The sequence below is a fragment of the Nelusetta ayraudi genome, unplaced genomic scaffold (assembly GCF_046127955.1).
Source record: "Nelusetta ayraudi isolate G7.1 ecotype Tasmania unplaced genomic scaffold, CSIRO-AGI_Nayr_v1 ptg000090l, whole genome shotgun sequence".
Taxonomy (NCBI): Eukaryota; Metazoa; Chordata; class Actinopteri; order Tetraodontiformes; family Monacanthidae; genus Nelusetta; species Nelusetta ayraudi.
The window spans coordinates 3748410-3776162 of record NW_027466140.1 but is presented as its reverse complement, the minus strand read 5'-3'; the positions used below and the strand labels follow the sequence as shown (position 1 = coordinate 3776162).

General features: G+C 44.6%; 1 protein-coding gene across 4 annotated transcripts in view; it reads right to left on the bottom strand.

Annotated features, from left to right (window-relative positions):
- Window positions 1-2229: 2229 nt before the first annotated feature.
- Window positions 2230-27753, bottom strand: part of fgf13a (fibroblast growth factor 13a) — an 82339-nt gene continuing 56815 nt past the window's right edge. For 2 of the 4 annotated variants that reach the window (XM_076046587.1, XM_076046586.1), the window contains exons 4-7: window positions 23033-23143; window positions 18564-18667; window positions 8127-8325; window positions 2230-4500 (exon numbers count right to left, since the gene is read on the bottom strand). In XM_076046587.1, the coding sequence (XP_075902702.1) occupies window positions 4364-4500; window positions 8127-8325; window positions 18564-18667; window positions 23033-23143 (551 nt within the window). In that variant the 3' untranslated portion in view covers window positions 2230-4363. Of the gene's footprint in view, window positions 4501-8126; window positions 8326-18563; window positions 18668-23032; window positions 23144-25211; window positions 26186-27420; window positions 27676-27753 lie in introns of those variants that run through there. The other 2 variants (XM_076046589.1, XM_076046588.1) reach the window with 2 other exon arrangements.

Genomic DNA, 27753 nt, shown 5'->3' with positions numbered 1-27753 from the left:
TTCCCAGGAAGCTTCATCAAACCCCCAGCCCGTGGCGGCAGCGAGTCACTCTTACATTTTTCATAATTTCAAGAGCAAATGTAACGCCGACTTCCTGATTGGCAAGTGGAAAATTGTTTTATGTATGACACAGCTCTTGAGAGATTACTGTCAAAAAGGAGGAAGGAGAAGAACGAAAAGTGGGGCGGACACAGCCTTCACAGTGACATCCGCTCGTCCCAGAAGAACGGAAAATGAAAGCAGAGTGAGGGGAAACGGGAATGGAGTTAATTTAATTTAATCTGCTCATGCTGCGCATTGTACTTCACTGTACATTACATAATGCATAATTATAAAAAGGGGATTTGTAACTTGTTTTTCAGAGATTTAATCCATTTGTATAAATGATTCAGCACTTCCTGTGTTGTCTTTTTAAGAAGCTCTCTGAATAATTCAGTTTTCCATGATAACAAGTGTTGCGCGATGCCAAAAGTTCAACTTGCAGACCTTGCTTAATGTTCGGCGGAGGAAACTAAAGAAATCTCATTCTTGATTGTGTAACTTTGCAGGCTGAGTTGCGACGGGGAAGCAGAGGGAAGGACGGTGCTGAGAGAGTAAAAGACGCAGCTGCTCAGTATTTGGAAGCTGTTATGGAGGGTAATGAGTTGGAGCTTTCACAGGTACACGGTGCTCAGTGCACAACGCAGCAGCAGCACGGCGCGGCACCAACAGCTGTGTGACAGTTTACTGCACGTCAGTGTCACTGCAGATGGAGAGACCTTGAACGCTGTGGTGCGATGTTGCTGAGGAACGTTTGAGGTGTTGCGAAACAGCACTTGCGCCTCAGACCCATATATCTATAAGTTACATTTAATGTATATTCTCTTCATTTGCGGCTTTTTTAAAAAAAAAAAAAAAACTCAACACCATGTGGGAAGTTTTTTTAAAACTAATGATGAGTTGGAACACTTTTACCCACACTGTAAAATTATAAGTTTTTAATCTTTGTCTGTGAAATGCTCCCTTTTTACTCAATTTCCAGAAAAATGTTTCTATCATATTTCACTGAAGCTATTTTGGTTTTTTCCCCCCAATATAATGATTTAAGATCTTTTCTCCTTTGCCCCATGTTTAATAATTCAATGGTTGATTTTGACTCCTGACTATTTATCACACAGAAAATGAGTCTGGTTGATTGTTTTCAAACCATCACACTGTGAACAAGTGGATCAATTTTCTGTCTTTAGGAATATTTTCCACCCTGTGAAGCGCTTTTTTTGTAAACACGTTTTTTTTTTTTTTTTTTTTAAATCTCTTTTAAATTCATATCATGACTTGTGTAGAGAGTTTTGATCAAAATGTTGTTCATTGTCTCGTCTCGTGTGTCTCAAACATCAGACTTAGAGATCAACAATTGTTTTTGCATAATTTCTTTCTTTGCTTTTTATGACATAGCCATTTCTCCCACCCGAGTTTTGATTTAAATCATTTTTGCCTTTGGTAATTTGAAACTTTACTTGGAAAATTTGATTGGTTATTTGTATCTGGTCTGAACCTTTAGCACTGCCTTGATGACCGGAAGTAAAAGGAGGAAGAACGGGAGCTAAATGGCTACAGACATGAAGAGACTGTGAAGAAGAAAGAAGAAGGGCTGCAGACCCTCAAATGTAATTTCAGAAGGAGGCCCGGCGGCGGACATTAATGAATGGAAGTGTCCCACACTAATGAATGAGGTGTGTAAAGACAAGGCAATCGGAAATTAAGGAAGAGGGGGACATGAACAATAGAGCAGCTCGTATGAGGCCCACAGTACAGGCGCCTATTAGTTTTCCTGTCTCTGCTGGCAGTGCACGTAATGAGACAGTCTCCAAAGACCAAATTGATGGCCACTGAACCGCACACTGCAAGAGTGGGGGGGACGGCACAAGCATGAGATGTCTAATACACTTGTGCTTCTCTAAATCAAACATTTTGAGAAAGAACAGGATTGAATCTTTTACATTAACTACAGTTTAGAACCAGATTGTTAATTTCATCTTTCAAGTTTTGCCTCTGCTTGACAAATATTTTATACTGGTTCTTTATCAGATGAAAACCTAAAATAATCCACATGATATTTTGAAAATGTTGCACCCGGTGTGCAAACTTCTCTCTGTAGGGGCACCGGACGTCTGCAAACCCAGCCTTCCGTACCATTTTACACTACACCAGTGAGACAGTGTTTTGGACAAAAGAACAAAGTCCGACACATTTTAAAAGTAAATCTTAATATAAACATTTTATTCAGTGCATTTTTGTGTATACAACAAATAATAAACAACTGGAAGTTAGCAGGCAGCCACAGCGTCTGCCTGTAAATGTTGTTTTATCAGATTTAGCCTGGAAGTTTGGAACACATGATCCAACATGGGTTAATACACATAGCCTACATCATGCATCTCTAGACCAGAATCTTCCCTGCTTTCTCCCATGCAACAGACAGGTTCACCCAGAAAACAACCTCCAGAGTACCAAGAACAGAAAGCCTCCCAGAAGCGTGTACCAGAACAGAGTAATGTAGCTGGAGGGATTAGTACCGAGGCCATGGAAAGGGTCCATTCTGTACATAACTGTGTTTGTACATGTCCTGTGCAAGAAAGGGAAGGTCTTCATCATGGTTTTTTTTCTCCTTTTTCCCTCAACTTTTACAAATATGACAGGTCCTATAAAATGTTAAGCCACCTAAAAGTCCACAGTATTCTTTTCTTTCTTTTTTTTTTAATTATAGAAAATGTCACCACAATAAGTTACTAAAACACATAACAGGCATCCTAGGAAGGGGACTTGCACCATATTCCTATGGTGAGCTGTATCAGTCAATATAATCTGACGAAAAAGGATGAGGGGTTGGGGGGGTGGGGTGGGGGTGTCGGGGAGGGACAGGTACCAAAGAATGACACGAGCACAGAGAAGAGGAAAAAGATCACGAGGACAAAAGGCAACATGAGACGTCATGACACAGGGGGACAACAGAAGGCGCGGGACACACACACACACACACACACACACACACACACACACACACACACACACACACACACACACACACACACACACACACACGGACGAGTCGTTCCAAACCTCGGTCGTCAAGCGCGTAACGGCAGAGAACACAACATCAAGCGCGCTGCCAGCTCCCAAGTCTTTAAAATCACTTTCTTAGCCCATTTTTGTTTTTCACCACAAAATGTATGCTTTCTTAATCAAGAAAAAAAAAATTGTCAAAGAAAGAAAGAAATAACTTCCAGCTTGGCCTTTACGCTGGCTTGGATGTCAGCGGCTTAAAGGGACACTCTTGTTCTGTCTTTGGTTTGCTGGAACCCCTTTTCGATGATGAAACGGCAACTGAAGTACACATGCCGAAAAGAAGAGAAGAAAAGAACAACGGCGAGGGAAAGGACGAAACCAGCCATGAAATATGACATTTCTCAGCTAATTTAGAAATCAATTTAAAATAGAAAGAAAGAAAGCAAACAAACAAACAAACAAGGTGCAGCTGTGGCATTTCTGAAAGGAAACAAGAAACAAGCTGCAGAGAGAGCCACGCTGTCCCTTACATCTCAGGTCAGCTGATCATAGGCTTTGTTTCCCCATGCTATAGAGAGCTCAAGTCTCTGAGCGTGTGCACTAGGACACAGGAGAGCTACCGTCTGGCTGCTGGCGGCCACAGCGGCGGCGCTGGGCGCTGCCACACCAGGGACTTTATAGGCTTCGTATTCACAGAAGAGTGGACGGGACAGAGGTCAGGGCTCGTGCAAAAACACTGTACCGCTGCACTCGGGCCAGACCAGCGCCGACGCGCCGGCCGCCGAGATATCCTACCGCGCCTCACTTCCTGTCCCTGTCTGACAGATGCGTGACTGCTTAGTGTCAACATGACCCAAGAGGGAAAACAATCGCTGCCTTTTAGCAAAAAAAAAAAGAAAAAAAGAATTAAGAGAAAAAAAAAAATCAAGGTTAAAAATGCTTACTTGGTGTGTGATCGTAATAGTCAAAAAATAGTGTGAGTAGATAAGTCTCAAGCACAAAAGAAAATGTTTTTTTTTATTTTTTTATTTTTTTTTATCATTTGTCCAGAATGGTTAATGTGTTCTTTCTGTCTCCTCTTTAATGCTATTTGTATGATGATGGACGAGGATGATACTTAAGTGTTTGTTATTGATGATGTTTGATTGTTTGTGTGTGTCTGTGAGTGAGTAAGTGAGTGAGTGTTCTTTTTTTTCATCATTTTTCTTGTAGCTAGTCCTGAAGCGCTTATTGGTGATAGGAGTCAGCTTGGATTCACGCTCTGCTGGAGGTAAGGTTATTGGAGGTTCGGCCCCAGGCCTTAGTTCAAACCGCCGGGCTACGTCGACTCGTTCTGGCTCACGGTTTTGCCTCCGTTGAGCACCGCCGAGGCACTCCTGCTCTTGGTGGGCGTGCCACTGCCGGAACGGGAGAACTCCGTCAGGTCGTGGAGGGACGGCTCTCTGTACATCGCCACTGCGGAGACATGGAGAACAGGAGAGTCAGAGCTGAGGAGGTAGAACGTGAGATCTTCCCCCGCAAACTGCTGAATCAAAGACCGGGCTTTTGTTGCAACCGTCAGCGAGTCATTATAAATTCAGGGCGTTTTTTTTTTTTTTTTTTTTAAGTTCTGCCGTAATGTTGCTGCCTATGCATCAGCGGGCCGATCTGCATCTGCAGCTGCAGCTCCTTTCTTTGAAAGAAGTGGCAGAAATCTGAGGTCCGCATTCTTTGGTTTCAGGATGTTGACGACGTCCTCCTGCCAAGGAGGCCGTTTGATGCTCGTTCCTCGGGGAGCTTGTGGCTGAAACAGCAAACCCCCCCGTCCCTCTGACGCTTCACTTAGCCCAGCACTTTCAGTGAGCAGCAGCGAGCCACAGACCATCCTTACATGCATCAATCAATGGGAGGGATCCATGGAAAGAAAGAAGAGGGGTTCAAAAAAACCCTGCTGATAATTGGTTCCAGTCTGGTTAGCGAGGCTACTGTGTCAATATAAAGGGTCATTTCCAAGCAGCGTTAATTATAAAATGCAAACATTCACATACTTATCATTGTATTTATCATTATTACTATTGTATTACTTTACAGATTTTATATTGTTTAATTGCTGTTATTTTTACTTATTTACTTCACTGCAGATTTTGTTCCAGATCACGTGATTTGAATTTGGGTTTCTTGGCCCAAATGCATACTGCCTTGTTGAACGAGGTAGATTTTTTGTTTTTTGGGGGGTGGAAGTAGGGGGATGAAAATTCATGCTTCGAAAACAACTTTTTGAAGTGGAGTCCTTTTTACGAATGCATGACAGTGTAAACTAGGAAAAAAAACTGGTCGTCATGGAAACAGTGACGTCTGGGCTCCTTCAGATGTGTCTCCACAATGAGATACATCTGAAGTCAAGTCGCCTCACACAGCCGAGGAAGAGGACACCAATACCTGAAAAGATTATATAGTTAAAAATATCAATTGCGCCCACTGACGTGTCATGCATGCTGCACCATTTCAGGCTACTTTTGTGTGTGTACATGCTGAGTCTATATAGGAAAGTGTACATTTAAAAAAAAAACAACAACAAAATAAGACGGTACAGATATAATACAGAATCAGATAGCAAACACCTACAGTAACATTTTTCAATTTCCCTGCACACTTATCCCCCTTTATTGCGGCAGCATATACACTGTATTTTAACCGTCTACACATTTCCTCAAATTAAATAAGACAAAAAACAAAAGCAAAGGGTTTCCTTCTTTTGTGTCTTGCACCAAGGCTTTAAGATGAAAACCATAAGAGGATTTTCCACTTTGGGCTTGAAATGGCGCCATGTGAACTTGCTTCATCCAGAGCGAGACAGGCTGAGACGCTGTGGGCTGTGAGACGCACGGACTGGAACCGGAGAGTAGTGAGTAATGGCTGCGAGGCAGGCCATCGCCAGAGCACAGACAGCTTCTTAATTGGTGCCCTGTAACACCGCTGCTGCCTCTGAATCCCACCAGTTACTGGAACAAATTGTCTTTTTTTTTTTCTCTCCCTGCCTCCTTTTTTTGGTGCAACGCTTTCCAAACCACTTGCTACATCTGGGAATGTAAATGTGCAGAACTGTATTTGGAATACATTGCATGTTGCTTGTGGTGCAAGGAATTCCCACCATTTAACATCAAATATATTAATTGAATTTATTTTTCCCCTATTGGATTTTCTCCACTTGAAAACACAACCTCTGTTGCGGGAGATTAAATGAAAAAAGGCAGCTGTGCAAATTGGTTTTGGAAATGTGTTGGAAGTGCTGTCCCCCACCGCTGATAACCACCTTCACCATTCTGCTTTTAAGTCTCAGAGTATTTTGCTTTCAAGCGTAACGCAAGACAATCATTCTCCGTGTCATGCTATGGAGGTGGCGTGAGGTGTAAAAAGAAAATTAAACAAGTAAATAAAAAAGAAGAATGTAAAGTTTACATCAAACGCTTTAATGTAAAGCAGAAACACCTATGCTGCATCCCAGAAAAACTACCTCATTTCATAATTCAAAAAAAGATAATAAAAGTAAATGTTTGGCATCTATTCCTAGCTTACGTCGACTATAAACACTTAGCACTCTGGTTGAATTTAATGATGAGTGTAAAAGTTCCAATAAATATTATTGTATAACAGCTTGCGAATAATCGTTTTTGTTAAAAACATCCAATGATTGTCCAGGTTCTTTTTTTTTTTTTTATAAAATTTTGATATTCTATAAAGCAAATGATACCAGTGGGATTATTATTTAATTTTCCTTTATGAACTTGGCAGTCGACCTCTGCAGCCCCGGACTGTGTGAGTCGTAAAACTGTAATGTGCCACATGTGACAGAGACAAAGTCTTTCACTACTCATCCAACAAGAATCGGCAGATTCGGACTGTTGCTGCTCTTTCATTTCTCCCACTGAGAGAAGAAGAAAAACACGGCTTTTATCACGGAAACTTTCCTAGCTGCTCCTGTCGCCATTAAATCTGCGACTTTACTGCCGGAGATGAAAGGACTGTGGCCCTTTTAGCAGGGGGAGCAGAACCGCTTCTGCAACTGTCCTCCACACTCCCTCCGCTGTCCGCGATCATGCACATGACTTAAGTCTTCTGTTAGCAAATAAAATCTTGGGTGAAGCGGCCGTTTGTTCAAAGCGTCGAGATGTATTGTTCCTGCTGCCTGCGGACACAGGAAGCGGTCCAGCCTTCTCCTCATAAACTGTGTCTGCAGCAGAGTGCCAGCCACCAGCGGCAGCAGCCTCCAAAGGTCCATGTTAGTGCGTGAGGAGGGGAGAAGCTCAGATTGGACCGAGACGTTCAAAGGCACCTCGTTTTGTACTTTTTCACGTGGACAGAAAGTGTACCGAGAGAGTTTCAGAAAGGTGGAAATCATAGGGAAAAAATTGTGTGTGAGACGTGGACTTTCCGAAATAGATTAAAAAAAAATATCTATGTAAAGCAACTTAATCCGTGATGTCAAAAACTGATATCTACCCACACCTTTCCAGCAGCAGATTGGGTGGGCTGTATCTGACCATTTCTGTTTCTCTCTAAAGGGAACAAGCATGACTTTAACACCCACTTCATATAGCCGGCAGGGCCGCTGGGTAAAATATGAGAAAGCAGCCAGAGGAACGAGTTTTGTTTTGTTATGTTTTGCAGCACGTGCCATTATTCCAATATCTAATAGTCCTCAGGCTGATACCACAAAAAAACATCTGACTGTTCATTACCTCAAAAAGCCACAAATAGTAGACAGTGTGCGTCCACCAATTTGAAATGACTATGTTTGTGATCTGCTTAAAAAATTTGTAGTAACAAAAAAAAGCTTCATGTCAAACTCAGTGCAGTGTGCAATAATGATACTGCATTTACACATATATTCCAAATATGAGAGACGTGTGCCAGTACAGTCTGTGGCTTTCATCTCTCCCATCGCCAGGATGGCTCACCAGTCGCTCAGCTATTAGATGCTTTCGCGCGAAATCCCGCGGAACATTTTCTCTTTTATCTCTGATTTTATCGCAGTCTGTGCCTCAATGTGGAAAAGAAAGAAAAAAAAAAGTGAGCGTGGAGGAGGATCTGGGCCGAGTTACCTTTTAGAGGTTTGGGAAGGAAGTGGGCTGCTGGCTTGTTCTTCTTGACATGGTTCCCCTTCATGATTTCTCCCTCTTTGTTCAGACCGAGGTACCAGCCCCTGCCCGACTGCTGCTGCCGATATATCATGGAGGAGTATGTCACATAATAGTTCTCGAACACCGACTCCTTGAATTTGCACTCTGGCGTAAAGTGTTCCTGTGGGGAGAGAGGAGGGGGAGGGAGACAAGCAGATACGGTGTAAAGTGGTTGTCAGACAGCAGCTCGCAAGGTACCAGGAGACTTTAACGTCCTGCCATGGAGCAGACACAACCTAAAGTACGAGTTAATTGCTTCGGAGCGCAAATTCCGTCGCAGTGCAAGCAGGAGAGGAGGGGAGATCCATCTCCAGCCCCTGATTTCAACTTTTTCGGTCCCTGGAGAATCCTCTGAAACCATTCTTTCCATTTACCGTGGTGAATAATGTAATACTTCCATGGCATGATATGACAGATACAGGGGAGCATTCATAAAACATACGCGCGAGATGAAGAGCATATTCTCATTCTGCCCGATGCAGTTGATTGTGTGGGTTCGCTTCCCTGCAGCCGCCAGGGTTTTTGCGCTGCAGTTTCAACCCGTCGTTCTTAAATGTTTTGGATTGATCTCGCGAATCCAGCTGCTAACGAGCTCCTTAAACTTGTTTGCGAGCTTTTGACGCCGGCCCACAGCAGCATTTAGATTACTGCGTGCTGTTTTGCTGTGCGCTGCAGCTTGGAAATAAATAATTCAAAAATGAGTCTGGAGGCGAACTGTGTGGAGTGGCTAGCCGGGACCAAACGACGGCTAGCCTAGCGCTCTTCCTTTGTCTCATCTCCAGCTGTTTCTCACAGCGTGTTCGCCGCCACCGTCAACCAAGTCTGAAAAACGTCAAAGAGCTCTTGAGTAAATACAACAATTGCCTCCAACATCACAGCAAACTGGGTCGTCGCAGGCTGGACTGTTTCCTTCCTCTTTGTTTCTTCTGGTTAACTGTATAGTGCAGTGCTGCTCACTACATGTTAAATTAAAATAAAAATGCCATTTGGTCTTTACGGGCATGTGTTTATTTGCGTACTGAGCCGAGGAGATTGACCCCAGAGACGGGAAACTGATACGTTTTCGCTCACGAATGAAAATACACAGAAGATCCAACCACATCTCCAGCGTGTGAGTATCATCTCTATTTTGGTCAGGACGAGATCATTAGCGATGTGAGCCGACGAGGAGATCACATCAAACTTGTCACCGCTCCACAGAACCAGGCGTCGAAACAAAACCCTTATATTTTTAGAGACCAACGGCGCTACGTGTAGTGGAGCAGACGTGTGAAATCAACGGCTCGCGAGTGTGTGGTCCGTTCTGTTACTAAAAGCGTCTGCAAACAATTCGGCAAGAAGGGTGAATTAAAAAAAAAAGAAAAGAAATTAAAAAACGCTGTCACACAAAAGCAGGACACGACAGGCTGCCAAATGTTCACTTGTCAAAGTTGCTGAACACCATCCTGGTGTACGGCCATTCTGTATCACAAGCAGCATTACAGCCCATTAGAGCCTCATCATAACCACCACCACCACCACCACCACCATCCCCTTCACAAACCACAGGAACCGGTGATGGGAAAAGGTGCAGCAGTCCGAGGAAGCCCGTGACGTGTCACCGCGATGGGACGCTTCCTGTTGGCTCAGCGCTGCTCTCCTGCTTAAGCTGCAACTTGACATGGGGTGCAAAATTTTTCGATTGGAATAAATAACAAAGCCAACGGGAGGTGCTTCGAAAACCAGCCGGAGGCTCACCGAGTCACAGTGCAGCAAGACGTTAATCTCTCGTTCCAGCAAATTAAATACTTAGAGTAGGAAATACGTGGAAGGAATTGATGACAGATGCCCTGCGCAGAAAACATTTATTTTTGTGTATCTAATAAATGTATCTATAGGTCACTGTCACCACTAGATTAGAGTCGGAAATAGAGGGGAAGTATTGCAGCAGTTAGTACAAACGGACTTTGATGAGATCTCTGGGGTCAGTCTGCTGATTATTCTTCCTACGTTGAGGTCAATTCACATTCATTAACACGGCAAAAGAAATCCAGTTATTGAGCTAAACAAAAAATCTCACTCAATATATCATACCGAGGCCGCATTCTATGCACATCTATGCACATTTCTATAAAAAAAAAACATATAAGGGGGAAAAAAACAGAACAAAACACGAACCTCCAAAGTTTAAAGGTTACTAGAGGTCACATACAATTTTCGTTCAAATCTTTCATCTGGTCTATCAGTGCAACGTGATGTAAAGCTCAACTGAGGTCAAGGATAGTCGCCTTCGCACCAACACACACACACACACACACACACACACACACACACACACACAGTTTCCTTTCAGCAGCTGAGGTTCTGGGCCGATGCCACAGGAATCAATATGTGTTAGAAGCCATGTCTGCACTTAGTTCCTCCCTTTGATCTGAGCCTTAGTGCAGTGATAAGCATCTACAGTACATCTATGTGCATCCACGTAAGATTAAACCTGACTAGCTTCTGGAGATTGTTGCACACTCCTCCAGTTTTTCCACTGGTTCTGTGTTTAATCCTGGGTGATGGTGATGTATCCTCACAAGCTTTGTTCAAACAGAAGGTTAATGTGGCGCCGCTGGACTGATGGCTGGTTGGATTATCTCATAATGCAACTGAGAAATTAATAGTATTTGATAGAATTGATGCAACTTTTTTTTTTTAATTTAAACACCTTATATACTAAAATATAACCAGTGCACATAAAGAGCACAAGGACGCAGGTTTTTAAAGCAGTAATGCATTGAAAACACATGGCATGTAACATTATGTTGGTTGTCCACCTTACAATCATACTTTTTAAAAAATAACAAGGACTTGTGACAGGGATAATACTACCCCTACCACTGACACAGCACCCCCTGCTGGCCTGCTACAAGACCATACATCTTTGCTCACCTGCCCTGTCCCCTCTTTTTTTAATAGATACTTTTACTTCCATACTTACAGCTCTGTCTTCTTGTTTTCCTTCTCACCTTCTTTGTCGTCTTATCTTCTTTTATCTTTTTGGCACCTCTGTCATTACGAACATACGGGCACTGGGAAGGCAGCTTTTTCTATCCAGGCACGAGGTGTTGATGTTGGGGTGTGAAGTGTTGCTGCAAAGCCGAGCGTGTTCTTGCGAGAGGGTGCCGGGCATGCGACCAAAGTTGAAAAGTATCTACTGTGAATTTCTTTATTTGTTTATTATGTCAGGTGTGCTTTTATGAAGCTAATAAATCGTAAGAAATATTTTTGGTAAATAAAGGTGAAAAATGCATGATATTAATTAAACTGTATACAATTTATTAGAATAATGATTAGACATCAAATATTTCACTTTGCTTGCTTATTTCATTATTATGATTTTTTGAAAGCTCAGCAAGCTGACTGTCTTTTTGGCTTTTTTGCCATCTGACTGTGATAAATAGCCAGCGTCTTTGAAGGACTTGGCAGCGTCCACCTCATTTATGCCTAAACAGCAACTGAATCCTCCACAACAGGCTGCTCGCCTCTGAAGCCAGGAATCCTGTTCTATCTTTAATAATGAGCTTATGTGGCTCTGGCCGCTCGCACTCAGTCTGGGGAAGAATAATGCTGTATTGATAAACAGATGCATGCAGATACAAGGGACGTCTAAAGCCAAGATGGAGCAGGGAGTGGCTTCGCAGGCGGAGAAAGTTGGGCCGAAGCAGAGTGGGGGCGGAGCGGGGTGGGAGGGGGTCCATGGCGGGGGATCCCCACTTCTGTTTCAACAGAACAGACAATCAACCTGGTTCATTTGAAAAGGCTCCAGTAGCATGTTCATCAGTAAATGGCTTATCTATTGTTCCCCAGTATGGATGGAAAGACAAAAAAAAAAAAAAAAACAACAATCTCACATCACTTTAATCACGACTCCGATGCCAGATGGAGCGGCAGGAAATCACTTTCCAAATGAAACGCACCGCAGTTTGTGCGCACAACTACAATCGGATCGTGCCGAACGCCTGCGCTGCTTCAGTTGGATGGATTTTTAATGACAACGTTGCACTTCCTTGTTTTTTTTTCTTTTCTTGAATTATAGAAGTACGGCTCACCCCTCCGCTGAAGGATGCATAGCAAGCGAGCTCGGTTACACAACAGCCAGGCAGCCTGCTGTGGAGAGCGCTGCTTTATGCAGAGAGGCTGCAGGCAGGGCGGCTGCTGCTCTGTGTGGTCCAGTAGGGGAGTTAATCTTAATTTAAGCTCTTAGTTCGGCCCGTGTCTAATTTGATGTGCATTCATCCATCTTAATATTGCCAGCGGTGGAGAGAGCTAATTTCACGCGGCTAGTTTGCGGGTCCCTAATGTGCCGGTGGAGGGATGTGACGGCATCGCCATGACCAAACGGCTGGAACTGACTAAAGAAATAAAGAACACACGTAAAAGTGTCAGGCTATTGTGTACAACTTTCTTGTGACTGTGTGAATGAAAACGTTCTTGCTGTTATCACATGTGATCTAGATTTACATCTATGGCGCGGTAGCAGTGCACTTCAATGGGTAACAAACACCTACAGCTCTGTTTTTGAACATGTTAAGAGATTCATTTCTGTCCAGTGCACTCCTTTTTTTTTTTTATTTAATTAAGTCTTCATAACTGTCACTCTACAGACAAGATTTTATTCTCAGTGTGCAATGATGTTGTGAAAGTAGCGTTTAATAATACTAGAAGCAATAACAGTGTTGGAAAGATGTCGATTTGTAAAAGTTAAATATGTTTCTGCGTTTATCGTGTCAGGATTTCTGAATCATCTGCCGCAATGTAACACATCTCATTATATTTTTAAGGAACAGCAAGGGGGAAAAAAGCCCTAGAAGCTTACAACAACGCGGTTAAAGAGTCTTTCCATTTGTCAATTTTATGTAACACAGTAACAACCCTGTTTACTTACGGAACATTATGAAAATAGTCAATGTAATGGGCTAATGGCCTGCACGTTTTCAAGGAATTAATTTGCACTCTGGCGTGGACATATAGAACCATGTTGTTTTAAGAGCAGGGGCGAACCCTCCAATTTAATCATAGTCGCGCCGCCTGAGTTCTTTTATGATCCAATAACGGAGACAACACACTCAGGGAAGCGATCCGGGTGAGAGATTAAGCTGCGTTCCCTCCTTCTATGAGTAATTTCCATGAACATAAAACCGTAAACACACATGCGCTGCTCACAATGCACACAATGACCGCCCTTCCACCGCCACCACCCCCCCCATCGAGCTCCGCCACGGGTAAGCATATTCCATTAACGAGGCCGGTCCTGTCGCGGGGGGGGGGGGACGACAGGGATCAATTATGATGGACTTCCTCGCAGTATCGTGCGGCGGCGAAGACGCTCCTGGCCAGCTGATTAGAGCTCGGCGGCAATTTTGCTGATCCAATCAGGCCAGAATACTAACATGATGGATGTGATCTCCTCCGCGAGAGATATCGGCAATCGCTGTCACATGACACGGCCGATCAATGCCGCGCGCTGTCCCGTGTGTGCTCAGCTGCCACGTCCAAACTAAGATGACACCAATTATGCCGATAAACATCAGGAGCGCCGGAGCGCCGGAGCGCCGGAGCGCCGGAGCGCCGGAGCGCCGGAGCGCCGCGCTGCCGTTCCTTTGCTGCGACGCGGACGCTATTGGGAGACTCACAAAAGGGCCGACGCCGCAGCCGGACAATGAGGACGGCGAGGCTTTCAAAATCAAAGCCACGGCCTTTATGGCTGGAGTGGAGGCGGATTAAAAAGCAGCTTTTTTTTCCTCCTCTAGCTTGACATGAAGTGCTCCCATTGTGTTAATTGGTTTGTGAAAAGCGGCCGGGAAACTGCCTCGCAAACATGAAACGCAAACAGACACACCCACAACAGAGGGCACGCTACAGCCGCTCGCACACACACACACACACACACACACACACACACACACACACACTAGCTAATGATGTGGCTCGTTGGAGTGAAACTGCAGGGGACTGGCTGTTTTTCAAAGGCAAGCGCGCTCGCTAAATGCTCGAATTTGGAAAAAGAGGGTGTGTGACATGTGTAACAGCAAGCGCGTTAATATCTGAGCGCACGACGGCGTGCAGGATTCTTCCATCATTGATCTCAATGCCACACACAAAGGACAAAATAGCCTAAATAAAGCACGATTAAACCCAAGGTGAGGATTCTGAAGAAAAGTCTGACTTGGTGAGAAATGAAGAGGGCAAAAATGAGTTTTAAACTTTAATGCCGGTGTCACATTCATCTCCTTACCTATTTTCGCCTCCTCTTTCACGCCATCGCCTCCTCGACCTCTCGTGCTCATCGCTCACGCAGAGCAGAGCAGGCACCCAACGCACTCAGCCCAAAAAAACGACCAAAACTGTGATTCTGTGTTTCACTCAGTCGCCGCCGGCCAGGATTCGGGTGAGGAGCCAATAGCCTCTCGCCAACCTGACAGATGGGTCACCTCTTCACCCAGAGCGCCCTGAACTCTCCATCACATACACACACACACACGCACACACACACACACACACACACACACACACACACACACACACCGTCTAGACAAAACTCCACTGGAGCCTCAGTGACTCACACAAATTCAAAAATGACCCAGCTGGAAATTAATAACACCGCTTCAACTCCTCATTACTATAAATCAGTTTTTCCTCATCTCATCTTTTAATTTAAAGCATCTGCTGTACATATGTTATTCAGCCTTATTTTTGAATTCACGCATTATTTTAGGTGTTGCCTGCACTTTTTTTTCCTCTGACTGCCTTGCTGCTGCAGAGGCGAGCAGAAAATAAAAACAGATAAAAGGGAGAGTAGTAAGGCATGTAATATCTAATGACTGTTTATTAGGCTCCCACACGTTGGTATGGATAGATGGATGATACTTCCACTGCATTCTGCCTCACCCACACATGTGCATTCCTCTTTTTTTTTTTTCCCCTGCGCTACTCATCTCTCTGGTCTGACAGCGTCTCGTGTTTTTCGGTGCAGGCTCCCAGCGCTGCGCTCGTGCTGGATGCACGACGGAGAGGGGAAGGGGGGGGGAGCTTTTGTCTGCACGCGCTCTACAACACACACCAATGTAACGCGATGAGACAAAACATCTATACAGCCTGCATGTTAATCACACCGCTCCCCCTTCACCGCGTTGCATATTCTCAGCCGCCGACTCTCTCTGGCAGCGGCAACTCATGCATACATTTGTGCGCTCACATGGACGAATGTAACGGGTGTCATGCGGCAGCGTCCCCTCCCCCCACCCTACCCTACCCACCAACCCGCCGAAACCCAACCGAGCCTGAATTACGTCATCTGTTGTCTCCCCGCTGTTGATTGGGAATCTCCCTCCGACGCCGACCTGCTATTGGCTGCCTGGTCGCGTGGCTCCGAGGCTTCGACGCAGCGAGGCAGCCGCGCAGCTCCGACCCGTTCCCGCTTCAATTTGGCTGCGAGAGCCGCCCGCCAACCCGCCCGCGCTCTGTCAATTTGAACGCGACCGCTAGCACATGACGGCCTGCGTTTGAAGGCGGCAGTGCTCTTCTAATGAGACTTGCAGCCGGTGCGCTCCACAAGCATATGATAAAAGACAACATGTTTACATATGACGCGTGAGTCACTCGTCGCCGTATGTCGAGGAGGCCCTTTAATCTGTCTTCTAATTTCAATGCTTGGGTTTAAATTGAAATCTGTTTCATGTTGGTTTCTTGGCGGGCCAAACACAAGACCTTCAACACCAAGAATCCACTGTGAAATAATTAGCACAGCAGGATACAAATGACATAGTGGCTCAAAATTAAAAATGAAGCAGGCTAATCAGCGATGACACAACTCATACGAAATCACGCATTCGCACATCAAAGCTGCACCGCGTTCGCCAAAGAGAAGCTCCTCGAGCGAACGGACGAGCGACGGTACTCAGAAAAAAGAAGGCGAGAGAGGTGGGATGAGTAGCGGCTGACAACCCGGCAAGTTCAAGCTCCAATCACGACTGGGGAATCTTTAGCGGTGGCGCTACCCGTGGCGCGGTGAGACGTTGTGGCTCTTTGCCGAGATGCCAGGCCACTCGTTCCAGCCAATAAATAAAATTAGTGTAAACAGAAGCATCTGAGTGCGCCGCAGTAGCTGCCATCGTTAGACGGCCCTGTTCTGCTCGCTGCCTCTCCTGACAGTTTCCATGGGTCTCAGTCACTTTGAATATTTAGCATCCGACAGTAGCGAGAGGTTTATGTTTTACCATTAGCAGGACGTCGGATAAAAAAAATAAAAAGAAGCTGTTTAAAAATGACGACCTACTAAGGCAAAACGCCACCTTATGTTGAACATTAGGCCAGTATAAGTTGTGAGACGCTTGGCACCCACCTCATGCTACAAACTTGAGGGCAGCTCGTCAACAAGCCAGTTGCTGCCACAGCTGAGTCTTTGCCCAGCAGAATTTTCATCTATTAAATTAATCTTCATCCATTAAATTAACCCCTCAGCCTGCCGCACATGTTTTATCACAGACAGCCAAGCGTTAAAATCACTAACCGGGAGTGGCAGACTGCTGGGGAGCCTTGTTAAATACAGCACTGAAAAAAAAAGCATGCAGCGTGTGTGTGTGTGTGTGTGTGTGTGTGTTTAAATTATGGCAAGGAGGCGAATTATTCCTGTGCACTCCCAGCAGTCGTTGCTTAGCTGAGACAACCTCCATTACTGTGTTGTCAAAACAAATGCACGCGCTCATTAAAGTGTAATTACAGTCGACCACACACTCACTCACTTCAGCGTTAATGTTGTCATTTTTTTCGAGGGTCTTACTTAAGAGTATGTTGACTGTTGAGGGGTTGTTTTTTTGCTTGTTTGTTTATTTTACGGATCACAGTTGGCGACTTTCACTCCAGCTAAAGAACTACTAGCTATCCAGCTTTGCATTTATACGATGAACATGAAACTCACAGTGTACGTCGATGACAGCCTATTTTGGATTAGATTTTGAATAAGATTTAGAAATAGAAGGAAACCTTATGCAAGCTACCGTTGTGACATCCATTGTTCGAAAGTGTATAATATACTTGTACATAATACATAATATACATAATATACTCTGTAGCTATTTCCATTTTGGAGGCATGTTTCTAGGGGAGATTTACCTCTGATAAGACTGGCTAGGGACAAATTACTTGCGTGCAACTAAATAAATATGAGAATATTAGAACAAAAATCAGAAATATCAGAAATAAAATTAAGTAATCATCTATCCATCATCCATCTATCCATCCACTATCAATAGCCACTTTTCCTGCACTCAGGGTTGTGTAGGGTGGAGGCCACCTTGCGAGGGTGAGGGCAAGTTACAGAAGTAACCAGTTTATCGCAGGGCCACACAGCGAGACAAACAACAACTCCCACTCCCACTCACACCTACAGCCAATTTAAGTAATGATTTAAAATAAAAGGTTATATCCCTTGGCGCAAGTGAGTGACAAAATAAGACAAACAAAATAAACAAAATTCATGATGCTTCATAAATTCAGCTGGAGACAGTCTGCTAAGGACAGTGGAAGTGTAAGGAAACAGGCTAGTAGGGCTTTTATTGCAACAAACCACCCAGTTATTCTCTTTTCCAGATGAAGGTAACAGCAGTTTTCTGCTGCTCTCCATCAGCCCAGTGCCGTCAAGCAGCGCTGCCGAATGCTTCTGACGGGTGCCTGGCGAAATCACATTTCACCCGTCGTATTAATGCAATTGCGTGTGTTTACGAGACAAATCCGGGGAAACCTTTCCCTTTTCCCTTGTCACATTATCGCCTGAGTACATTACAATGGGTTTGAAGAAAGAGCCTCGCCGTCGCTGGCTTTCCTCGGCTCTCTCCCATCTCGTCCCCATCAATCACTATTGTTTCAGTCAACCTTTCCCCTAATGGACAATCTCTACTAATCTGATTATGATGATTGTCCGTTAACGGTGAACGTGTATTTTTTTGGTTGTTTTTTTTGTGCCATGGACCGGCCAGCCAGCGTGTCGCCTGCCACGCAATTACATGGTGGCATTTTAGAGGAAGACTTAGAGGGGCGTCTGTCTGGCCGGCAGCTGAATTATTCAACACATTGTACATTTAATCAGAGATGAAGAGCCAGCTGCGGCGATAAGATATGCCACTGCACCTCCCGCTCAAACAATCCTTGAACTTTTAATCGACACTGAAATATATCAGAGGGCGACTCGCTGGCGTTTGGCCTCGGAGAGTCGAGTCGTCATCTCTGCAGATCCTCCGAAGGCACCAGAAAGTTATCATTTTCTCGAGTTTTCTTCGGCGGTGACATGGTTACAAATTGAGGGCAGGGTGCCGGAGACATGCATACAGTACTTACTGATGTATACAGGAAGCCCTCGCTGTTCATAGCCAGATAGAGTTTGGTTTGCACCCCCTGGATGGCCACCACTCGCAGGCCCACTGGAATGAGGTTGAACATGGCTGAGGGAGGGAAAGAAGAGGAGGGGGAGGAAAAGGTGTTCATCAAATATTATTATTAGGATATATTTAGTAAATTTTAAAAAGTGAAATAAAATAAGTAAATTCCACCAGTATGGATGTTTATTTCTTTTCCATGATACAGAAATAACTTCCAGCTAGACTGTAAGTTAAAGCTAAGATCTCATAACCACAGAACAACTACACACACACAATAAGCCAAAGCCTGGCAACATATGATACAAGTACTATTTTACTCCCAGTTGAGTCGGCTCTTTTCCTCTACTGGCATTGTAAGTGTCAACAACGTTAGACAGTTGCGATATAGCAGATCAGTGGCCAATGAGAAGCAACAAACCGCGACGTATCAGCTAACAGATGTTGCATGTTTTTAATTACTTTCGCAGCGCTCATACTGCCACGACGGTCAGGATTTCTAAGGTGTTATATTTCCAGCTTGGACGGAAGCTTGACACTGATCTGCGTATTGTTTATCTACTGAAGTCACGTTTGGTGACGCGAGTGTCTGAGCAATCTGTGCGTCTGTGTGAGTCGGTGTGAGTGCTTTCTCTGGAATCCTCTTTGGATTGTTGGATTGGATTAGATTGGATTGTGTGGTCTTGTGTCCTGGACAAAATGTCTTGTGTGTGCGCACAGATAATTATGTTGTTGGTGAAATTGGTTGAAACAGCCCTGCAGTCTCTCCATGTTTTTTGGTTTTTTTTTTTTAATTGGTCGTGGCTTGATAATCGTCTAGTGCGTCGCCAGCTTTCTCTCCGTCTCAGGGGTGTTTCATGAAACAAATGAGCAGCGCTTAAAAAAATAGATAAATAAAAATAAACGGAAGATGGAGAAAGCAGCTGGCAGCGCTCCGCATCACGTGAAGTAAAAATCACATTTCGTGTGGAAGGACGACGAGCGCCGCTCAAAGTAAACAAAGTGCGCAGCCAAATGTAAATACCGATGACACTGTTGTCTGCTGGCGGTGCCGACGATCTTTTATTCCTCCCCCCGGCAGCTCATATTGTGTAAGTGAGGAGGAGAAAGTAAACACGCTGCGCAACCCCGCCGATGCTCAGAGACACAAACATGAACTTGTCCTGCGGCCGGCCGGCTGCGTCGTGAGGCTGCAGCAGCAGCAGCCCAGCTGGTCAGCGAGGAACACCTCCTCCCAATTAATGGCGGCCTGCGCGGTGCGTCTGCTCTGTGTGTTTCATAAGACACTGGCAGAGGACTCAGTCTGAGCTGAGGGAGGCGCGTGAACGTCCACCTGAAAGAACACAGTCATGCCTCAGTCCTCCCAAAAAAGAATCCGGCCTCTTTGTCTGACAACCACTCAAATGCGGCTGCCGTCACCGCCGCTGCAGATTTTAGCTTCACCCCCTTTCACTACTGTAAATAATGGCCAGAGGAGAAACATAACATAAAGTCTTTTTTTAACTGTCCATCAGGGGTTTAGACAGGAAGCTGGCTCAACAGCTGGGAGATTTCCTTTATTTCACTCATCCATCCTGCAAAGAGATTATGGAAAGAGTTTGCAAAGGGGAGGAAAAAAACGTGAAAGGTGATTGGCCGAGTCAAATTCAAACCCTGAAGAACTTCTTTCTTCTTTCTCGCTCTCATTGGTCGAGAATTAAACCGAACCGATTCATTTTCAAGTTTGTCCAAAAATGATTTCTATGGGAGTTTTTGGCCAGAAGGACGAGCAAATACAGCAACAGCCGTTCAACTTCGCTTGTGAGGTTGTTTCGGCAGCCAGGAGGCATTAAATCACACTTATGTCTTGCATCAAGCGAGGCTGTGAGTACGCTGCGTCCTAACATTGAGGCCTCTTGTCAGGCACTTAGTAAATCCTGGTCTGCAGATGCCTTTCGAGTGCTCTACAGATGGACTGTTTAATCTAAGCCGCATTGCTTCAAGATGGCAAACCGCCGTCTCCCCCCGGCCTCTCTGTTTGTGAACAACAGCCTTACGAGCGATGCATAATACATGCACTTGATAAAGTGAACGGGCACTGACACTGTATCCTTGGTTGAGTGTAAAACTATATGAAGTCTTTCACTTGTGCTGCTCAACTTCCTGTCCTCTGAACCCACCCCCCCCGCTTTTTTCACTTCCTGCTTCCTGCTAAGAGTGACGCCTCGTTGCACCACCTCACCTGTCAGAGGAATCAGTGATGCATCGGTGCCCTTTTGTGACATCACAAAGAGCTCGTTCCCGGATCACTGATTTCCAGCACAAGCCTTTGTTTTTCAGGGATGTGGAGAAATCGGAAAAAGCAATGACTGGCCTTGACTCTCCATTATTCCCGAGGAGCTTGTTGACAAGTGAGAGACTCAATATTTTTAGAAAACCGAGGCACAGTGAAATTTGCATAATACGAGACCATTACTGACTAATACGGTCTGAGCATTTGGCTCCCAGGGGAAACATCTTTCACACCGGTGCAACTTTGCGGATGAGCTTCGGCAGTGATCTGTAAACACCACGACAAACATTTATGTTCTGCACTGTTCATCGTATTTATTTTTTAACATTTTCCAAAGAATTGCAATATCTGTCCTTGAATAATGTTAATATAATTCTTTTGGACATGATACTTGTCTTCCTCTCCAGGAGGGTTTTTACGAGGGAAGCTGTTCTGGTCTCAGTGATTGCACCGCTCCAGCTCTACGGAGGGTTTTCTCCCGGTGCTACGCCCCCACTGATGAATACGTACGCATCTGCTGTCCACCTCATGTCAGGGAGATTACCCGCCGCTGCACTGATGGAGATTTTTTCGAGAGGGGAAACTCAATTACTTCCTGGCTCCTAGAAAACACCTGAGCACACTGAAGGGGATGACAGGGCCGCCACCCACTCACAGACCTTTTGTTAGAGGCGAGGAGCATGCGGAGCAAGAAGCCTGCGGAAGCCCGGGGGACATTTTTATGCTTTTCTTTTTCAAACCTGTTTGCCTATTTCATCCTTTTGATTACTCATTCTGGGAGCCGCAAGCCCACAATTACAGCAGCAGTATGACAGTGTGACATAGCATTAGTAGGCATAATATTGGCTCACTGGAGTGCAGTGTAATGTTATCACAACAGCCAGTGGCTTTTATTGGCAGATACGTTTTGTAAAATATATTTCTCAAGAATTAGACGGAGAAAACTAACATAAGTTACTGTGATTGAGAAATGTAAATCTCATATCAAATATATATATATATATATAAATATATATATATATATTAGAGATAACTTAATGGGATTCGTGACACTTAGGGGCTTTAAATGTTTTCCGTTCCTCATGAAAGTATCACACTCAACTTTTTTAGCAACAAAGTCAAAAGGCACCGTGCATCTTCTCACTTAAAAATCTTTGTTTGGTTGTACGTGTGAGTGTGCGTGCGTGTGTGTGTGGGTCCTCTCCCACCATCACAAGACACCAATAGCTCCAAGAGGACTGCGCTCTCCGTCGCCATGGAGACAAGCGCACCCAGCGCCTAACAATGCTATTTTGGGAGCAGCGCAAAGAGCTTCACTCTTCCTCCTTTTCCTACTCAGCAGCACTCTTTAATTTTCTCTTCAAAAACTATTTTGGTGCCGCTGCGGGCCAGTTGTTATGTAAGTCAACAAGCAGAGCGAGGCCACGATAACGTGACGGGCGCGGTGGTCCGGAGCGTGTCGCCCGAGCGTGGACAGCACAGTTCATTTTTAATTTGATTTTTGTTTGTCTTGACACTGAGTCTTTGCCAACCTCATCGAATTAATCTTTATTGTCCATTTACTTGTGGACGGAAACCTCCACACGGTTGAACTCTCCCTGTTTGCACAGAGAAGCTTCTAATAAGGCAGGTACCCACCATCTGCACCCAGGGAGCAATTCAGCAGAGGGCGACTAATTCAGCGGCTCCGGAGGGAACGCTCCGGCTTATTGCCAGGATTACACAGCAGCCTCTCTTATTTGACAGCGGGCGCTGTCCGTTGCCTTGTCTACATCCAATTTCAATTTAATTTAAATTCATTTTAAGGTGGTGCGTTTCTACCGGGACCAAACTTCCTCTCGGCTCAAGGGCTGCACTCGAGAAAACAAAGTGGGCAGGGCAACTTAATTAAAGTAGATAATTAAAGTTTTGGAGCAGCTGGATGTCCCTCAATAATCCAAAAGAGAGCAAATAAACAAATAGTATTGTTTTTTAAAAAAAAGGTTAAAATCTATTCAAAACTTATATTCACCTATTAAATATAAATTGTGTGCTTACAACCTTAATTTTAATTCTGCAGCTAATTCTGTCCTGCTTGTTGTACATAATCACGTCAGATATAGTTCCACTATTTAAGATGTACGGGGCTATAGGTGACAACATAGAGCTGTGAAACTTACTGTAACCATTGTCCTCCTCCTTCGTCCCATCAATGGTTCCATCTGCCTGCAGCTGCAGGTGGAAGCCTTGTCGACTGTACAGCTTCGTCACGATCCCCTTCAGCTGGGGCTCTGTGGAGGCAGAGACAGGGAGGCAGGCGCATTAAAACCACTGGCTGCAGGCACGCACAATGAAACTGTCTTTTAAGGGAACGTTTGGCAGCATTAGTGTCAGTTCGCTGCTTGTAACAGTTGTGGAAGAAATGAGACACAGTGATAGATTAGTCAGTTAGCTTCAGCGGAAACGAGGCCGGGGCCATCAGAGAGAAACGGAGCAGCATGTTTAAAGGAATTCAGACTCCTTTAGTTTGAGCTGCTGGGAGCTGCGCACACAGAAAGATGTTGCACACAGATGTTGCAGCCACTTTACACCTGCTGTGCTGCTCTTATTTTCCAGGGGATCTAAGACTGATTGCAAATAAACAAATCTGCCATGAATGAACTCGAAAAGCAGCACAAAATCTTTAGTTAGTTGATGACTCTACCTGACTTCATAATTTAGAAAATCTGAATCTTAATATTAAACAATTCTAGTGTTATGAATCAACTTACAGCATCACTGTGGGAACATAATATTCACCCTAGTTTATTGGCACTTTAAACAAGTAAAACAAAAAAGACAAAATTATAATTTAATATAAAGCGTGAAGTTTTATGGATTTTCTATCAATCAAATAAAAAAAAACAAATCTAGAAAACCTATAAAAACAACTGTACTACAGTGTAAATGAGCTCAGCACAAGCGTGTCATCACATTAATTAAAGAAGATGTAAAAATGTAAAATCAAATGAACATGTCTATAAGACAATGACAGTTTCAGAGGGCAGAAGAGACAGATTCCCTTTTGAAGTGTCTGTGCAGCCCGTCTGTGTTCCATCAGTGACAAGAGCTCTTTGTTCCCTGGTCACTGTCCTCCTCTCTGGTTTACCACACCTCATCTATCCTTTCATCTCATCTAACTTCTGAGCCGCCGTTTCTAACCTGATTGCGGCTGCAGGACCCAGAGAAGACTTTACAGCATAATTCCCAACACGTTTGTCTATTAACACAGAACTGGATGCCTGGATGGTGAGAATAGAGAATATGCTTCAAGAAATGCATGTGCACATGCCAGGTTCCAAGTTTAAGATAGATAACGAGTTCCTGTTTGTCATTGGCTGCTTCTGACACAGAATCAAAGGGTCATTTTAACCCTGAAATGGTTCACTTGAATCAGGATCAGGATCTTTAATTAATAATGCCTTTCCTCGATCTTGAAATGTAAGACATGAAATATGTATCTTCAAGCAAATCCCTTTATGAACTATAATATGTCATCGCAGAAAATCCAGTTGAATGTGAGAATATGTGAGCTGAATTATCTTTCCCCCCTCTAATTCTTATTCTTAGCTACAACTACCTAGAATTTGGATGACAAATGGATGACAAAACATGGACACTTTCACCACCAATCACAATCAAGACAATCAAGACTGGCCACCAAAACTGGGAGATAGATGTTGCATTAGAGAGGCACCACAATGTCTGTGCGCTTCACAGTCAGGAGACAGGCTATCAGTTAAGTGCTTTTAATTTGCAGAGCTAAATCTTGTAAGGCCCATGGTGCACATCAGGAGGCTGGAGACAAATAATAAAAGACGAGCTTTGTATCTGCTCAGATATGCAGAGAAAATCACTTTGGCTCTCACCCCAAGAGTAAGTGGATGCTTCGGCTGTTTACGTACTTCTGAAACTGTGACAGTCACTAATATGGCCACTCATCCATGACTTATATTCACATAATACTCAAAGACATGAACCAACATACTTTGTTGGGCGAGCACCTGCAATATTATGAGATTACTCAAAAGTTGAAAGTATAATTTATGAATTATTAAAATTATGGAATGTCAAGTGCATCCTGAAAGTGACAGTCATAAGTGAACTGGTGAAAGTCAAACTTTGAGTTCAAGTCCAGCACCTCACAGGGCAGTTTGCAATGGCAGATGTTACCTGACATCTTGACAACTTCCTTCATTCTGCGATAAACTTTTGGTTCAGAGCAATAAATGGAATTTTAATTTTAATGGCGTTTGCACTATTGAAATTCAAATGCAATGATCGCGACGACAGCCTGGTGGTGATAAATGCGCAACAGACCTGGTCGTCTCCTCCGCCTCTTCTTGGAGCCAAAGAGTTTGACTCGGGAGAAGACGTTAAGTCGACTGGGTTTCTCACAGTTTCCTTTGGTTTTACTGGGGCTGCTCACGCAGCGGCAGGCATTCGTCTTCTCCCGCTCCCTCGCCTGCCTTTTCTGCCTGATGAGGGAGCTGGCAATCGCCGCAGCCATGGCCAGTTTTGCGGCACTCCGGAGAAAAGAACTCCGGTTTGGTGGGAAATCAAATTAAAAATCGAGCAGTAGACAAACACAAACCCTTCAAAATTCCAGAAAACTGTAATTCTAGAAGCCAGAGTCCAGGCGACGGGAGGTTTGAATTACAGTCTGAGGTAATGACGACTTGTTAAGTAACAGGAAAGACGGGATATCAAATGTCAAATAGTACAGTTGCAATTCTTTTGTTCATGAGGCACGACGTGTTTCAGGTAGCATCCGCTGCGTCCTCGGGAAAAGACGTGAAAGTTGAGCGATAAAAACGGCCGGTCCACCGCCACGGCAGGCTGCGTGTCCCCCCCCAAACACTCTCATTCTCCCGGCATCACAACAAACACCAGTCATCCCGCTCGGTCCGTGCATGCGGTCGTGCGTCGCCCACCCGGTTGAACTACATGGCCGGACACATGGAAGGAAGGCAGAGCGAGTCGTTGAACGGTGGCGGGTGAGGGGGGAAAAAAGCCCCCGAGGCACAGCTGGAGGTGACGGAAACACCTGTTTGCAGAGGCCGGGAAGTAGGTCTCAGTATCCCGCGTCCCTAAACCTCTCACGCCGCGGAAGAAAAACAAAATATCTGCATCTGGTTAAAAAAAGAAGGAAGAAAAAAAGCTGAATAGAGGGATCACTGAGGAGATCCTTCCGGTTTATCTCGCTGCTGTCGGACGCCGGGAAGAATAAGAAGCGGGACGTGCCTCATTGTGGATGCAGCAGAGCGCAGACTGCCGAGAGCATCCAGCCCACCGCGCGCACAGTGAGCAGTGGGGAGGCGGAGGGAGGGAGAGGACACGGAGGCCAATTATAGGGAGGCACAAAAGCAGCGCGCACGGGGGGGAAATGTGCATTTTTCACACGGGGGTCGTCACATGAGATTCTTCATGTTGCACGGTGGAAGGGTGCGCGTTGTGCGTGTGTGATGGGGGCGGGGTGGTGCCCAGAGGAAGAGAGACAAAGGAGTGGGAAGGAGGAAACAGCGTGTTTTGTTTTTTTTAATTACTGTTTCCGATCGGCTGTTTTAAAAGAGCAGACGGTGACAAAATGACGAGTAAAAGTTAACCGTCGTGAGCTGCTGGAACAGTTTGCAGTAAAATCTTCTCCTGAATGACTTAAACCGCGAGCATCCCGCGCATCATCTATTGGGAAATTGTCCACTCATTTGATAAAATAAACATTATTAATTTATCACACGGTGAGGCAGCAGGGGGAATAAGCGAAAATCACAGATGATGTATGCGTTATATTCATTTATTATTTGTAATCTTTTTACTACAACTCATCTCAATGTGGATATCAGTAAACGGCCAAATACGACTATAATATCAATTAGAATTTAGGGCGTCTGGACGTTAAACCTTCCTTATGAATTATGACTTTACGGCTCAACTGCAGCATTTTGTAAAGCCAAACTGAAAAAAAAGAAAAAAGTTATGCTCTGCTTCATGTCCCTGACTGTCGCGCGCCGGCACCATGCTGCTCGATGACCTGAATGATGCCGCCATCTACAGGGCTCCCACGGAACTGTCATTTTTAGACGGCTTTTCAATATTATCCATGAATTAGATTTCAAGTGAGCCCGTTTTTATTCGAATTTGGAACTTAAATTTTGAACAGGTCGTTAATTTGAACATCAGACACAGAAATATATTCTTTTAAACAGCATCGAGATATTAGTTAAGCCCAAGAGCTGTTTCAGAAAATAAACAAAAGCTTCTGACAAGAACTTTTGAGCAAACCAGCTGCGCATCAGCACTTCAGCACCGGACAGCTCCTCGAATTTTCACCAATCGCCGAGAAACAAAAACAACCCAGATCTCTGAAGATTTAGCGGCCGAATCGTTCACAGACATCATACAAAAGTGTGTCACCCTAGCTTTGGAACACACACCTCAAAGACATTTACAACTGTAATTTAAGCTAAACAATAACAACAACAAAAAAGCGTGGGGGGGAAAGCAGTGAAAACCAGAATCATCAGCCTACCTGATACCGTTTTTCTCAGGGGAAAAGTCATAATTCTCTAGCGGGAAGCAGGAAAAAAAAGCAGCGAGTGGGACTCTTGCAGTCGTGGAGCGAAGCCGAGTGTTGTCTACAAGCAGCAAAGTTCAAACCATTGTCAACTGTCAGAGGCGTAGTGGAGGAGAAAGCATCGAGGCGTGGCCATCAACAGGAAGATCATTACAGGACATTAGCGACATGCCATTACGACTTCGAAAAAATGCTCATTAAACATTCATTTGGAGGTCATGCGGATCGGCAAACACGGGCGTGTGTTCCATGTAATGCTGCGCATGCACGGCGGGGGGTCGGACTGCG